This window comes from Oncorhynchus keta, chromosome 33 (assembly GCF_023373465.1).
Source record: "Oncorhynchus keta strain PuntledgeMale-10-30-2019 chromosome 33, Oket_V2, whole genome shotgun sequence".
NCBI lineage: Eukaryota > Metazoa > Chordata > Actinopteri > Salmoniformes > Salmonidae > Oncorhynchus > Oncorhynchus keta.
The window spans coordinates 1,770,036-1,786,388 of record NC_068453.1 but is presented as its reverse complement, the minus strand read 5'-3'; the positions used below and the strand labels follow the sequence as shown (position 1 = coordinate 1,786,388).

At 43.0% G+C, this 16,353-nt stretch overlaps 2 protein-coding genes and 1 pseudogene across 2 annotated transcripts; 2 read left to right on the top strand and 1 right to left on the bottom strand.

Moving 5' to 3' along the window:
* Positions 1 to 24: 24 nt before the first annotated feature.
* Positions 25 to 2,864, bottom strand: LOC118370491 (stress-associated endoplasmic reticulum protein 1-like). The gene is made up of 3 exons (XM_035755530.2): positions 2,533 to 2,864; positions 2,294 to 2,369; positions 25 to 634 (listed from the first exon to the last, which is right to left on the bottom strand). Exons 1-3 carry the CDS (start codon positions 2,614 to 2,616, stop codon positions 594 to 596), a joined length of 201 nt encoding a protein of 66 aa, XP_035611423.1. The 5' UTR covers positions 2,617 to 2,864; the 3' UTR covers positions 25 to 593.
* A 221-nt stretch (positions 2,865 to 3,085) lies between these two features.
* LOC118370492 (eukaryotic translation initiation factor 2A-like) lies at positions 3,086 to 12,927 on the top strand. The gene is made up of 14 exons (XM_052491642.1): positions 3,086 to 3,172; positions 3,558 to 3,627; positions 3,735 to 3,806; positions 4,042 to 4,160; positions 4,601 to 4,700; positions 7,468 to 7,550; positions 7,793 to 7,866; positions 7,981 to 8,125; positions 8,247 to 8,363; positions 9,397 to 9,971; positions 10,408 to 10,521; positions 10,703 to 10,819; positions 11,135 to 11,200; positions 11,331 to 12,927. Exons 1-14 carry the CDS (start codon positions 3,145 to 3,147, stop codon positions 11,394 to 11,396), a joined length of 1,746 nt encoding a protein of 581 aa, XP_052347602.1. The 5' UTR covers positions 3,086 to 3,144; the 3' UTR covers positions 11,397 to 12,927.
* Positions 12,928 to 13,595: 668 nt separating this feature from the next.
* LOC118370497 (tRNA-splicing endonuclease subunit Sen34-like) lies at positions 13,596 to 14,295 on the top strand (annotated as a pseudogene).
* The last annotated feature ends 2,058 nt before the right edge of the window (positions 14,296 to 16,353 follow it).

Genomic DNA, 16,353 nt, shown 5'->3' with positions numbered 1-16,353 from the left:
GCCCCTCAAGAAAATAACATGTCAAACAAGGATACACCTTTTTAATTTGTTTGATTAGGCAGAAATAGTGAATGTCATTGTCTTAGCAAAAATCTTCTGATTCAAAGACCATTTAGTTTGGTGGAAGAAATCTGAAAAAGGCATCACATAATATTCATTATAATATGAAGGCTATAAGACACCAGATACTGTCCGTGTACAACCAAGAAGAGTTAAAAGAGTTTAGTTCTAGAATTAAGTCACTGTGGTCTTGTGTTCTGGAATTTATACCACAGGAGAATATCAGAAATTCACTCCATTTGGTTTTGGCACATCAAGCGACACATACAGCAGTCATCACTGTACAAATACCCATGTAGTTCCCTGAAACAAAATCCTTCAATCGTTCTCCAATCTTTTTCATCAGTTATGTAAGGTAAAGATGACAAGGGTGTGCTTTCCCTGCTTGGCAATGCCAAAAAGGGGAAAAGAGAAATAGGAAAAAAGGAATGGACAGATGGTAGTTGATAATCTTTGATCCTGTGAGGCACCATGAAGCCACTTGTTGTGTAGAGGAATGCTGGAAACAGGTGATGACGGTAGGACTCCTGATATTACATTCCCATTCTAATGCTCTGAATGATCTGGAAGATTGCTGAAACAAAATATCAGAGGACACTATTAAGCATTTGATACATTGGGGGGGGTAAAATAGGGCCCTCAATCACATTACAGAAATTGAGGTTTATGTACTCTTGATTTACTGATTCATTTATCCCACTTGTGGAAGGGAAATAAACATTTGTGATATGACGCCGCAAACACAAGCCCATCTTATCTTTAGATTGAGCATTTGAATACAAAGGCTCTTACTGCTTCTATCAAATAGCATTCATCACATTCTAATCAGTCCTCCTGTGCTGGCTAATAGGACTGATGGTAGAGGCGGATTACCCACTCGGTGTCGGATTCTTACAAGGCACCCCGACCTACAACCCCTATATACCTGTCTCTTCTTAATGCGAATGACTGGGATTTGGAACTTTGCCTCCGACTCATTAAATAAAAAATATTTTTCCAGTACGAGTAGAATAATCCCTGTTCTGATATCCAGAAGCTATTTTTCGGTCATACGAGACAGTGACAGAAACATTATGTACAAAATAAGTTACAAGTAATGTCAAAAAACACACAATAGCATAATTGGTTAGGAGCCTGTAAAACGGCAGCCATCTCGTACGGCACCGTCAATTATTACTATTAACCATGACTGCAATCTGACCTCAGTTCAGCTCAGTGTAAATAAGCGTAACAGTAGGGTCGATATCTTCTGGCAAGGCCATGTGGGAACATTAACCAAAACCCTATAAAAAGGTGTAGTAAATTATTATATATATTTTTTAAGTTATTTCTCGCTGATATGTTTCCAAAACTGTACCACAAGCCATGCATGTTCAGGTTTAGACCTAGCCCTTGATCATGACTCTCAGTTCTGGAATAATGAAGGAGTCTTCTGTATGGGGGAGTTTTGTTAAGAGCCCAGACACTCAGTCTGAACATTAACACGAAACGCTTGTGTTAAGGTTTTGGAAGCATGAGGACCTTATCTTTCATATCAGATATTTTTTTTCTCTCCAAAAAACAAAACTTGATATCCACGTTTTGTAGGGTTATTATTCTCACAAAGCCATATCTCCATGTTACAGCGGGTGTTTATGGAAGACAAAGGGACCACCTGTGCTAATGAGTTATCTATAGCATGCTCTGAACACCTGTGTGTAAAGGACGAAGGTCGCCAGAAACACGTTGTCACTGAAAAATACTGTCGGCTGCAACTGTGATAAAGGTGGTTTAAAACAGTGTTGCCTTTGTGAAATTATTTTGATGCGATATGAAAGTAAAGGCTTTATGTTTCTGTAACCATATCACAATTGAGAATTGATTCAAGTTTATAGAGTATGTATTTTTTGACTGCTATAGCCAGTCTACCTCTGAAAATAGCACAAGGTCCTTGGACCTAAAGGGTTAATGGTAAGCTCATTAAGTGTACATATTGGGCTAGTTCAGACCAAGCAGAAGAAGATACATTCATCAATAGGCGCTAAAGGTAGTTATAGAGTCTATGAATAGGGTATTCCTAACCTGAATCACGTAATATTAGCCGCTCTAACACAAATTGGTTTATTATGAGACTTTGGTCTCGAGACTTTTCAAATGTTTTAAAACATGGGGGAATAAACCAATAATGTATAACATGTGTTTGTATACATAATTGGAAAATAAACATTCGTGTACACTGTACATGTGCATTTACCTGATCCGCAGACGACAAAGATGAATAAGGCCAAAAGCCATGGTCCCACTGCCACCTTGTCATCACCTGTATTTCTCTGCAGAAATATATCAGAAACCAACATCAAGATACATCAAAATTTTGAAGTAAACTTTTAGATATTTTGAAACCATTCAAACAAGTAGCTAAGCTATTATTTTCAAGCAAATAGAAATGCATCTAGAAGACTGACTATTGACTGATTGCATCTCAAAACTTGCCGTGGATTTGGCCACATTGCCTCTCAGCGTGATGTTTTTGCTGTGTTTCTCGTTGGCCATGCGTATTCTCTGTTTTGCCACCATTGTTTAAGCTTATTGCAGCCTTTTAGCTATCGATTACTTATGAAGTTGTAGCTGTCAAATGTAGACAGGAGGCTAATTTTCAGAGCTCGATCGCCGTTTAGTGATGAGTGAATGCTGGAGTTCGGGCGTAGCTGGAGTTGGACTTGACTCACTTTCGACCGGTGCATTGGTCCTTCAGTGAAATCTGCATCCACCGGGCAGCGTGTCTTGAGTTTGTCTACGTACACAGAATGTAGAACACTCCCACACAGGAAGAGCATTTCCTTGGTCGTGTCATTCCAAAATGTTGTTTCGTTTCATAGAAAAAAATACAACATGGCCAAAAGCGATTAATAAAACATATTTGTTTATAGATCAACATGTATTTGTTAGTAAACAACATTCAATGTAGGAGTGAATTTATTATGGAGAAAAAAAGTGATTAGTCACACAATTCTCTGATGACGTGGCCAACGTTCCAATAACACGCCCCTTTTTTCTTGAGACTTTGGCATTTCCTTTTGCAGATTATTCTCTTTCCGGCACATCATGGCGCCCCCCACACCTCTCTTAGCAGGTGGGTTCTTTCATTGAAGAGTAAATTCTTTATTTGTTGTTTACGTATTGTTTTAGATGTTAACCTGGGTTGTAGAATATACGCCACGGACACTATGAACTGTCACGTGATTTGGAATGTTGAATAATTTCCTTACTTTCAACTCGATTTTGACGTGCTCTTGTCAGAGTAATGTTACAAGCTTGCCAAATGCTTTCTAAACATTTTGCCAGATGCTGTATGCTTGCATGCTGCAAACCCATCACTGTAGTATTATATCTTGCAAGCCCAGTTCCGTTCCAATCATATTTACCTCCTGCTGATGATAATGTAGCTAATTCGTTAATCTTACATAGCTATTACATCAGTGATTTTAGACTAACTGCTGCTGTTATTGTGATCACAGTCCGGGGATCTGACGGCACAGTGCTGCTCCGTGGACCACCAAACTGCGAGAAGAATGCAGATTTTCAAAGGTCATTCCCGTTCTATCAGACTTAACATAATGTTACATTGTTAGCCAAATCAATCCCTGTTCATGTGTTGCAAATGCAATTTTATTTATTAAACCTTTCATTTTCAGGGACCCTCTGCAAAGTAAATATGTTGCTTTCAGCAAGGATGGGACATTGTTTGCATGGTGCAATGGAGAGAAGTAAGAAAAGCTACATCATGGCACTAAATCTGCATCCCACATGGCACACGATTCCCTATATAGTACACCACTTTTGCCCCGAGCTCTATGTATCAGTATGCGAAAGTAGTATAAAACCCCTGCATGCTGTAGTGACATTCGTCATGTAGGCTACTTCTTCAGGCATTGAAATATTTTGCATGCGTTGAGACTGTTCCGATCACATTAGTTGTCATGCCCATGTTTTGTTTGTCAGGGTCACTGTTGTGAAGGTTGCAGATGGCTCACAAGTCAGGTCATTTGACCTTCCAAAGACTGCAATGTTGGCGTTCTCTCCGCTGAACACTGTACTGGCTACATGGCAGGTGTATAGCAGTAAGTTTACATAACTACATTGAAATGCAATACAAATTCTAACACGAGATTTGATTAGATTATGAAAATGGAAAGCACTGACTCTTGAAATTGTGCTCCTTAGCCTTTTTCTGGAATCTATTAATGACCAAAGGGCTCTACACACTACGCAAATGGAGCGACGGTGCATCACTTTCTACATACAGTAGTTCTATGTACTTTAGTTTCAATGAATTCTTGTCCAGCTGATTTTTTTTTGACAGACCGTATGTCACTGTTTGCGTAGTCTGTAGAATCCTTAAGCAGGCACACAATTAGGGAGTCTAAATGTATTATGTTTTGAACTAGATATAATTTAAATGTCATGTCCATTTCAATGTATGGTTTGTGGTTGGTTGTGCTGCACTAGCACTCATCTTTACAATAGGTAATGCAATGGTATTTTTCCTTTCTCTTGTTAGAGACACAAGAAAACCCACAGGGAGATGCCAACTTGCAGCTGTGGGATTTGCAAACTGGGACCTGCCTCAAGGCTCTCTACCATAAGAAGGTACAAGGATGGTGAGTTTGCACCATTGTCTATTACTGTGTGTTTGTCCATCTGAGGAAATACAGAGGATTACCCAGCAGCATAACACCCTGCTTGCCTCTGAAGCTAAGTAGGGTTGGTCCTGTTCGGTCCCTGGATGGGAAATCAGATGCTGCTGGAAGTGGTCCAGTAGGGGGCACTCTGGTCAAAGGAGATTCCAATGTCCCGGGACAGTGACGGGGACATTTCCCTGCGTAAGGTGCCGTCTTTCAGATGGGACATTCAAACGGATGTCGTGACTCTTCGCTGTTGCGCCTTCTTCACCATGATGTCTGTGTGGCTGGACCATTTCAGTTGGTCCATGATGTGCACGCCGTGAAACTTAAAACTTTCGCCACCTTCTCCACTACTGTCCGAGGGCCCTAACCTCCTCCCTAACCTCCTCCCTGTAGGCCGTCTCATCGTTGTTGGTAATCAAGCCTACCACTGTAGTGTCGTCTGCAAACTTTATAATTGAGTTGGAACTGTGCATGGCCACGCAGTCATGGGTGAACAGGGAGTACAGGAGAGGGCTGAGGACTCACGCTTGTGGGGCCCCAGTGTTGAGGATCAACGGGGTGGAGATGTTGTTTCATACCGTCACCACTTGGGGGCGGCCCGTCAAAGTCCAGGACCCAATTGTACAGGATGGGGTCGAGACCCAGGGCTTTGAGCTTAATGACAAGTTTAGAGGGTACTATGGTGTTAAATGATGAGGTGTAGTAAATAAACAGCATTCTTACGTAGGTATTCCTCTTGTCCAGATGGGACAGGGCAGTGTGATTGCGTCGTCTGTGGACCTATTGGGGCAGTAAACAAATTGGAGTGGGTCTAGGGTATCAGGTAGTGTGGAGGTGATATGATCCTTGACTAGTTTCTCAAAGCACTTCATGATGACAGAAGTGAGTGCTACGGGGCGGTAGTAATTTAGTTCAGTTACCTTAGCTTTCTTGGGAACAGGAACAATGGTGGCCCTCTTGAATGTGGGGACAGCAGACTGGGATAAGGATTGATTGAATATGTCCGTAAACACACCAGCCAGCTGGTCTGCGCAAGCTTTAAGGATGCGGCTAGGGATGCCGTCTGGGCCGGCAGCCTTGCGAGGGTTAACGCGTTTAAATGTTTCACTCACTTTGGCCACTGTGAAGGAGAGCCCACAGGCTTTGGTAGCGGGCCGTGTAAGTGGCACTGTATTGTCCTCAAAGCGAGCAAAGAAGTTGTTTAATTTGTCTGGGAGCAAGACGTCGATGTCCGCAACGGGGCTGGTTTTCTTTTTGTAATTCGTGATTGACTGTACTGTAGACCCTGCCACATACGTCTCGTGTTTGAGCTGTTGAATTGCGACTACTTTGTCTCTATACTGACGCTTCGCTTGCTTGCTTGCCTTGCAGAGGGAATAGCTACACTGTTTGTATTCGGTCATGTTTCCAGTCGCCTTGCCATGATTAAAAGCTGTGGTTCGCGCTTTCAGTTCTGCGCGAATGCTGGCATCAATCCACGGTTTCTGGTTAGGGAAGGTTTCAATAGTCACAGTGGGTACAAAATCACCAATGCACTTGCTAATAAACTCGCTATCTGACGCGGTGAGCGAGTTTATCAGCAATATGTTGTCTGAGGCTAAACCGGAACACATCCCAGTCCTCGTGATCGAAGCAATCTTGAAGCGGGGAATCCGATTGGTCAGATCAGCGTTGGATAGGCCTGAGCCCGGGCATTTCCTGTTTTATTTTCTGTCTATAGGTTGGGAGCAACAAAATGGAGTCATTGTTTGGTTTGCCGAAGGGAGGGCCGGGGAAGGGCTTTGTATGCATCGCGGAAGTTGGAGTAGCAATGATCCAGAATGTTATCGCGCATTCCATATGCTGACAGAATTTAGAAAGCCTTGTTCTCAGATTAGCTTTGTTAAAATCCCCAGCTACAATAAATGCAGCCTCAGGATCTATGGTTTCCAGATTACATAGTCCAGTGAAGTCCTTTCAGGGCCGTCAAGGTATCTGCTTGGGGGGGGGGGGTGTATGTGATATGTGACTATAATCGAAGAGAATTCTCTTGGTAGATAATGCGGTCGGAATTTGATTGTCAGGAATTATAGGTCAGGTGAACAAAAGGACTTGAGTTCCTGTATGTTGTTATGATTATACTATGAGTCATTAATCATAAGGCATACACCCCCGCCCTTCTTCTTACCAGAGAGATGTTTCTTTGTCGGCGCGATGCGTGAAGAAACCGGGTGGCTGTACCGACTGACAACATATGCCGAATGAGCCAGGTTTCCATGAAACAGAGAATGTTACAATCTCTGATGTCTCTCTGGAAGGCAACTCGTGCCCTAATTTCATCCACCTTGTTATCTAGAGATTGGACATTGGAGAGTAATATGCTCGGAAGCAGTGGAAGGTGTGCTCGCCTTCCAAGTCTGACCAGTAGGTCGCTCCATCTGCCTCTCCTGCGGCGACCGCTTTGTTTTGGGTCGACCTCTGGGATAAGATCCCATGTCCAGGGTGGAGGTCCGAACAAAGGATCTGCTTCGGGAAAGTCGTATTCCTGGTCGTAATGATGGTTACCAATCATGTGAGTGTGATTCTCTGTTACACAGATGATGCACTTGGGAAGGCTAGATAATGTCTGCCACCACTTTATCATTATCACCCCTCACTGCTTTGAATAGAAACTGAAAAATGATGATAGTTTTTAGTTATATGTTTGCATCATGACCTTTATTTTCTGAACAGATTGTTTTTGTCTTGTCAATATGTACAGGTGTCCAGGCTGGTCAGATGACGAGAAGATTGCGGTCAGGAGTGTTAACAATGAACTTCATTTTTTTGAGAACAACGATTTTAGTAAGTATCTTTATCGTCCCCGTTCTTGTCTACATAGATTTTATTTATTGAAAGTTTATTCAACCAGGAATTCCAATTGAGGTCAAGAAATCTCCTTAACAATGGATAACTAGCCATGATGGCAGCTCCATACTGATTTGACACACAGAACCAAGCATTTATTGAGAGCACTAGGTAGCGCTTATGCACATTCTATTATAAAAGTAACAATATTTGTATTAGTTAATTGTCTCTTTTTCCAGGCACCATTGCCAATAAGCTTCACTTGCAGAAGGTGTCCGAGTTTGTGCTGTCCCCAGGAAGTCAGCCTAGTAAGGTATACCTCTGTTTTATTCTGTTTCCTGCCGATAAACTTAACAATTCATATATCTGTTTGGTTAGCTGACTGTAGAAGAGGGTATTGACATTTGCCACTGTGTTTCTGCTGAAGGTGGCTGTTTATGTCCCTGGGAGCAAAGGTGCCCCCTCGTTTGTCCGGCTATACCAGTACCCCAACTTTGGTGGCCCGACCTGTGCTCTGGCCAACAAGAGTTTCTTTAAGGCTGACAGGGTGACCATGCTGTGGAACAAAAAAGGTTGGTCAACATTTACAACAGAATTCTGTTATGGAGAATGTGTCGTTTGCGTTATACTAAAAGTTTGTTGTTTGTAGAAGATTAATGACATGACGGCTTTTTTTCTTTTTTCCTCAATCAGCCACTGCGGTTCTGGTGCAGGCCAGCATAGAGGTGGATAAAACAGGGGCCTCATACTACGGAGAACAGACTTTACACTACTTGGCCACCAATGGGGAGACTTCTGCGGTGCAGCTACGTGAGTGCATCATTTTTATATAGTGTGTTTTTACTCCACTTTACTTATTTGTACGTCTGAAGGCAACGATATGTAAATACCAGGGGAGCAGCACTGGCGCGATGGTCATTCGGTATGTTTTTATCTGTATCACGGAACCAAAACCAGCTGCGCGCGCCATCTTGCATAAATGTATTTTGTCCCCTTACACCAAACGCGATCACGACACGCAGGTTAAAATATCAAAACAAACTCTGAACCAATTACATTAATTTGGTGGCAGGTCGAAAAAGCATTAAACATTTATGGCAATTTAGATAGCTAACTTGCACTTGCTAGCTAATTTGTCCTATTTAGCTAGCTTGCTGTTGCTAGCTAATTTGTCCTGGGATATAAACGTTGAGTTGTTATTTTACCTGAAATGCACAAGGTCCTCTACTCTGCCAATGAATCCACACAAAACAGTCAACCGACTCATTTATAGTCATCACTCCTCCTCCCAGGCTTTTAATTCTCTTGAATTTATATTGCGATTGGCAACTTTCATAAATTAGGTGCATTACCGCCACTGACCTCGCTCGTCTTTGTCACCCACGTGCCATCTCCTCATTGGTTATCTGCTTCTATAAACCAATGAGGAGATGGGAGAGGCAGGACTTGCAGAGTTATCTGCGTCACAAATAGAACTGACTTCTATTTTAGCCCTTGGCAATGCAGATGCTCATTGTTATGCACAAGTAGGGTGGGTGCCATAATTTAACAATACAGATTTCTAAATGTATTGTGCAACGCACGCGATGCGAGCGGTGTAGTCAGCCTGTTACACTGGAAGTGTACCTTTTTTGCCGGCGTGTGCGCATGCCGCATTTATCAAGTGTTCTCGGGCATGAGAAGCTCGTCATTCTTTAAAAAATTGAACCAGAGCGCAATTGTACACTGAGCAGCTCGAGCCTCTCCCGGAGCCTCGCTGCTTACACCCAGGAATAATTTTAAATGAATTTAGCTGATGCTCTGTGGTTCGTAAACATATGGTATCTATCTGTGTTGTGAACAGAGAAGAACGGGCCCATCTACGATGTGGCATGGAGCCCAAACTCCACAGAGTTCTGCGTGGTCTATGGCTTCATGCCCGCCAAGGCTACTGTCTACAACCTCAAGTGCGACCCTGTCTTCGACTTCGGCACGGGCCCCCGCAATGCCGTCTACTACAGCCCCCAGGGCCACATCCTGGTCTTGGCCGGCTTCGGGAACCTACGGGGCCAGATGGAGGTGTGGGATGTCAAGAAGTGGAAGCAGGTGTCCAAGCCCCAGGCGCCGGACTCCACCCACTTCGCCTGGTGCCCAGACGGTGAACACGTCGTCACGTCGACCTGCGCCCCCCGGCTACGTGTCAGCAACGGCTACAAGATCTGGCACTACACAGGCACGGTTCTGTACAAGCAGGACACACCGACGGGCACAGAGCTCTGGGAGACTGTGTGGCAGCCCTTCCCAGACGGGACGTTCCCTGAGAGGCCGGTGAAGTACCAGGCAGCACCCAGCGAGCTGGGCAGCACAGAGTCCAAGCCAGCTCAGGCCTACCGCCCACCTGCCCTACGGAATAAACCGGTCACAGCCAGCTCTAAACTAGTAAGTAGAGGAGGGCCAGGGGTCAGGTTTTTCTTCAGTAGGCATTCCGTTATAAAACAAAACATGAGCATTTAAAGGGAAAGTTCATCAAATTCCAATTAGCATTTTTCATGTCCATGTTTTAAGTAACTTTATTGAAGTCCACAATCGATTTTAGACACTTTGGGAGGATTTGGACGTAAAATGCTAATATTAGTGATACCAAGCATTGGTGTTGTGCTGTAAATGCTGAAAAGTTAGCAGGTGAACCAAAGCATTGATTGCTGACTTACCTTATCCATAGACTGCTTACAGAGTAAGCAAACCAATATAGAATTTGGGTGAACTATCCTTTTAAAGGGCCAAATAAAGTTGCATTGTATTAAATCCACCCCTGAAGAGGAAGACCTAATAGTGATGAAAAAGGTCTGTAAATATCCACTCTTTTCTCTGTCAGCATGAAGAGGAGCCTCCACAGAACATGAGGCCTGGCGCCACCGGGGACAAGCAGCTGTCCAAGACTGCTCTGAAGAACCAGAAAAAACGAGAGGCAAAGAAAGCAGCCAAACAGGTACAGATACTTTGCAAAATCTTCTCCTAATGTGCTGGAATGTATGACTGAAGTGGAGAATTGCTCTTGTCTAAGATATCAGGAGTGGGAGGTGGTTAGGTAAGCGATCAAGTTGTGCGTGATTTTTGTGATGTTTTAAAGCCTTCTAGGGTTCAACAAGTTGTGTTTTCTGCTTGTGTAGGAGATAAACCCAGATGCCCTTGAGCCCCAGTCAGATCCCTCTCCAGCCAGCAGTGCTCAGACTGAACTCTCCTGTGGCGACCCAGAGACTGACAAGAAGATCAAGAACGTAAAGAAGGTGAAAAAATATGGTCACTGTTTAATAGTCAGTAGTAACTGTATCAGTTGGTGGCTGAAGTACCTGTAGTAAGCTGTTTGTGTTTCGTCCAAATTTACCTTACAGTATTTTTACAGATTCAATTTACGTCTTTGGGGTAGCAGGTTTTACTTCATAATGTAATTGACCTTTTAATTTTCACTGCTATGAAAATGATTTATCACAAGCATACTGTCGACAAATTAGTCTTGAGTAAGTTCCACATCAAGTGTTGCCCTTGGTGTTGAGAATTGCTTAGCTGTACGTTAATTCTGTTAATTTCAAACTTACTCCTAGAAACTGAAAGCTATAGATGAGTTGAAAGCACTGCAAGCAACTGGGAAACCCATTCAAAAGAACCAGGTATTGTTCTGACAAACTACTGTCACACACACATTCAATAAAGATCCAGTTGACACATTTGTATATTCTACTTGAAAATAGAGAATTGGTGCTAACATGTGTTTTATTTTTGTCCCTTGTCGTTTCTCAGCTTGAAAAGATGGAAAAGGAGGCTCAACTCATGAAAGAGCTTGAGGATCTTCAACTAGTAGTATAAAATAAAATATTTAATTTGTTCATGAAAACACAACATCCTTGCCATATGATCAAGAGCACACCCAAAGCTATGTATAATGGACACCCCCTCAATCTACACACAACACCCCATAATGACAAAGCTAAAACAGGTTTGACATTTTTGTAAATGTATATAAAAAAAAACACACATTTACATAAGTATTCAGACCCTTTACTCAGTTCTTTGTTGAAGCACTTTTGGCAGCGACTACAGCCTTGAGTCTTCTTGGGTATGATGCTACAAGCTTGGCACACCTGTATTTTAGCAGTTTCTTCGGTTCTTCTCTGCAAATACTCTCAAGCTCTGTCCGTATGATGGGGAGCATCTGCACAGCTATTTTCAGGTCTTTCCAGAGATGTTCGATTCGGTTTAAGTCTGGGCTCTGGCTGGGCCACTCAACTCCTGCATTGTCTTGCTTAAGGTTGTCCTGTTGAAGGTGAACCTTCGCCCCCAGTCTGATGTCCTGAGCGCTCTGGAGTAGGTTTTCATCAGGGATCTCTTTGCTCAGTTCATCTTTCCCTCGATCCTGACTAATCTCCCAGTCCCTGACGCTGAAAAACATCCCCACAGCATGATGCCACCACCATCCTTCACCGTAGGGATGGTATTGGCCAGGTGATGAGCAGTGCCTGGTTTCCTCCAGATGTGATGCTTGGCATTCAGGCAAAGAGTCTTGGTTTCATCAGACCAGAGAATCTAGTTTCTCATGGTCTGAGAGTCCTTTAGGTGCCTTTTGGCAAACTGTCATGTGCCTTTTGGCTTTGCTCAGTTTGGCCGGACGGCCAGCTCTTGGAAGAGTCTTGGGGGTTCCAAACTTCTTCCATTTAAGAATGATGGAGGGGACTGTGTTCTTGGAGACATTCAATGCTGCAGACATTTTTTTGGTACACTTCCCCAGATCTGTGCCTTGACACAATCCTGTATCGGAGCTCTACAGACAATTCCTTCGACCTCATGGCTTGGTTTTTGCTCTAATATGCACTGTCAACTGTGTGACCTTTATATAGACAGGTGTGTGCCTTTCCAAATCATGTCCAATCGTCTTTACCACAGGTGGACTTCAATCAAGTTCTAGAAACATCAAGGATGATCCATGGAAACAGGATGCACCTGAGCTCAAAATCGAGTCATGGCAAAGGGTCTGAATACTTATGCAATTAAGATATTTGTTTTATTTTGATAAATTTGCTCCAATTTAAAATATCTGTTTTCTCTTTGTCATTATGGGGTATTGTATGTAGATTGAGGGGGGAAATTTAGAATTTTAGAATGAGGCTGTAACGTAACAATGTGTAAACTGAAGGGGTCTGAGTACTTTCCGAATGCACTGTATGTACAGGTTATTAAATCCATTGACGATACCTAATAAACACTTAAAGGTGTCAACAGCTAGAAATGGTTGGTTTTTACTTTAAGTTGAATGAACTCGTTTCAGTTAATTGAGATGTAATAAGAACATTTTGTTAAATGTATTCTTCTTCATGGTTCCAATAAACTGTTGCGATTTTCATTAATCGTCACCGAAAAAATTGGAGAATAGTTTGTGTATCACTTATTTGGCAATGCTCTTGACCAAATTCAATCACGGTTCTTCCTTGCCATTGGCTACCACACGACACACCGGTGATATTGTTCCCACCCACAAGGAAATGCCAGAGCTCTCCCACACTTACACTGCACATCACGCATGCTCAATATTTTAGGGATGTTTGTGTGTTTGACTGTTGTGTCATTTCTCTAGATTCTACTGTTCCAAATAGCTGCTTCAACCCAAGGAATCATTAGATTATTATGCTTTTCAGCATGTGCCAATACGCATCCAGATCAGAACTCATGTGGACACCACCCAGTGTGTGCGACAGTTCAGTGCATGAACATTTAATTCAAAAACCCATGGTCGGGTATGTCACAGTCCGATGGATTCGCCAAAGACAAGGAAAACTGTCCAAAGACGATGCGAGTTGAGGAAGCATGGCGAACAGCCGCCAGGTCATCGGAATAAACTTCTGTGGGCGTGGACGACTTGAATGCAGCTAGTGAACTGGGCATCATAGGGACCCTGGCGGGGGTCTCTGGCCCGACAACCTAGGCAGAACACCCAGTTTCTTCCCCCTCAAGCCCTACACGCTCAGTTTGGTTTAATTGATCCTTACAGAATCCTGAGGTGAATCCAGAGCAATGTGGCAGTACCATGCGGGACTGGAGAATAGCTTTAAGGAACAGAGTGCCTTGGAAGACAGGAAGACCACATTGCTGAGAGTTATGACTGAGAAACATAATGGTGTGGGGGTCCATTACTCACATCAGATGACTAGTAGTAGGCCGAATACAGGCATTTGTACGGGACATGGCCATTCACATGACTTAATCAAGTGGCCTGGCACTGACGGCACTATATTGTCTCTTAGAGGGTACTGGAGCTCGCCAAGGCTTCTACCTCACCTCGGCTGGGAAGTTTGAGGGAGAATACCTGGTGTACCCAGGTGAGCTCCATACTTCAATCACATTGATTTATGATTAATTGATCAAAATTGATTGAGCTCAGCTCAGTGCATGATGCTAGTAGTTTGCCAGTGGCTTTTTTTGTCCGATCTTGCCAACTTAGACAGCCCATCATTCTCTACAAAACAGAACCTATGGTCACGTGTCAGTCTTTCTATGAATCTCTTCTCTATCCCCTTTCTCTCAGGTGACCCCCTCCGTTTCCACAACCATTTCATGGCCGTATGCGTCTCCGTGGACAACTCGACGTTTTGACCATTGCCAGTCTAGGGTCCAACGTGAAGAGACAGTCCTGCTGTGTTCATCAGGGGAAAGCCAGGACAATGACAGGGAGGAGGGGGTGTACACGTCACTACAGTGGAGTGGAATGGTGTAGGCAGCACCACAGTAGGATACTATATATGGTGATATCTTTCACCGAGCCAGAAGTTATAATAATGCTTATATCTTTCAAATTAATTCAGAAAAAAATGGATTGCCAAGGGTATAAAAGGAAACGTTAGACTTCTCTGTCACTATCCCCCTCTAAGTGAATGAACTAACCAGTCACTGGACTTCTGCAGCTGCACAACATAATGAAATATTATTGTTAAAAATGATCTATAGGAATACCCCTGTATGATGAGTCATTGTTATCAAAGCACTTGTGACTGCAACAAGGAAAATATTTGCCTCATCCCTTACAGCACATGGATCATTTTGTAACCCAATATAACAATTGTGCTAAATTATACAATTAAACAGATGTTTTGAAAACAGTCAGTGTGACATCTTTGAAAGCTGACTAGGACCTGTACAGTGTTATATTGTCACGAAACATTGACGTGGTTTGTTTTATACTGAACAAAAATATAAACGCAACATGCAACAATTTCTACAATTTTACTGAGTTACAGTTCATATGAGGATATCAGTCAATTGAAATAAAATCATTTGGCCCTAATCTATGGACTAAACATGACTGGGAATACAGATATGCATCTGTTGGTCACAGGAACCTTGAAAAAAATGGATCTCAGGATCTCACAGTACTTCTGTGCATTCAAATTGCCATCGTTGTCCATAGCTTATGCCTGCCCATAACAAAACCCGACCGCCGCCATGGGGCACTCTGTTCACAACGTTGACATCAGCAAACCGCTCTCCCACAGGACGCCTTACACGTGGTCTGCGGTTGTGAGGCTGGTTGGACGTACTGCCAAATTCCTTAAAACGGCTTATGGTAAAGAAATGAGCATTCAACAGCTCTGGTGTTCCTGCAGTCAGCATGTCAATTGCAGCTCCCTCAAAACTTGAGAAATCTGTGGCATTGTGTTGTGTGACAAAGCTGCACATTTTTGAGTGGCCTTTGATTGTCCCCAGCACAAGGTGCACCTGTGTAATGATCATGCTGTTTAATCTGCTTCCTGATATGCCACGCCTGTCAAGTGGATGGATTATCTTGGCAAAGGAGAAATGCTCACTAACAGGAATGTAAACAAATGTGTGCACAAATGTTGAGAGAAAAGCTTTTTTGTGTATGGATCTTTTTGTGTATGGATCTTTTATTTCAGATCATGAAACATGGGGCCAACACTCTACATGTTGCGTTTATATTTTTTGTACAGTGTAGTTAAACAATTTTCTTGAGATGCAACATGTAATCAGTTTTATTAGTCATACCTAGCTGAATTACCATGGTTAAAAGGACATTAGGTTATACTCCAAAATCTAAGTTTGTCTGTTTTCAGAGCTCAAAAGTGTTCTTCTGTTGAGATAAGTCCACGTCAGAGGCCATCTGTTTTGTAGCTGCAGCCATGTCCCACAATCCAAAATTAATGGATTAGAATAGCACCACATTCTTTTTTACGCTTATATTTGAATTCATTTGGGGTTGAGCGGCAATGGGCATATAGCTACAATGCATTCAGAAAGTATTCAGACCCCTTGACTCTTTCCACATTTTGTTATGATATAGCCTTATTCTAAAATGGATTAAATTGTATTTTCCCGTCACGAATCTACACACAATACCCCATAATGACAAAGTAAAAACAGTTTTTTTCAGTACTTTGTTGAAGCACCTTTGGCAGAAATTACAGCCGAGTCTTCTTGGGTATGATGCTAGAAGATTACGAGACCTGTGTTTGGAGAGTTTCTCCCATTCTTCTCTGCAGATCCTCTCAAGCTCTGACAGGTTGGATGGGGAGCATCGCTGCACAGCTATTGACTCTCCAGAGATGTGTGATCTGGTTCAAGTCTGGGCTCTGGCTGGGCCACTCAAGGACATTGAGGCTTGTTCCAAAGCCACTCCTGCGTTGTCTTGGCTGTGTGCTTAGGTTTGTTGTCCTGTGATCTTTCTCCCCATGTTGAGGTCCTGATCAGGCTTTCATCAAGCATCTCTCTGTACTTTGCTCCGTTCATCTTTCCCTCAATCCTGTTTCCCAGTCCCTGC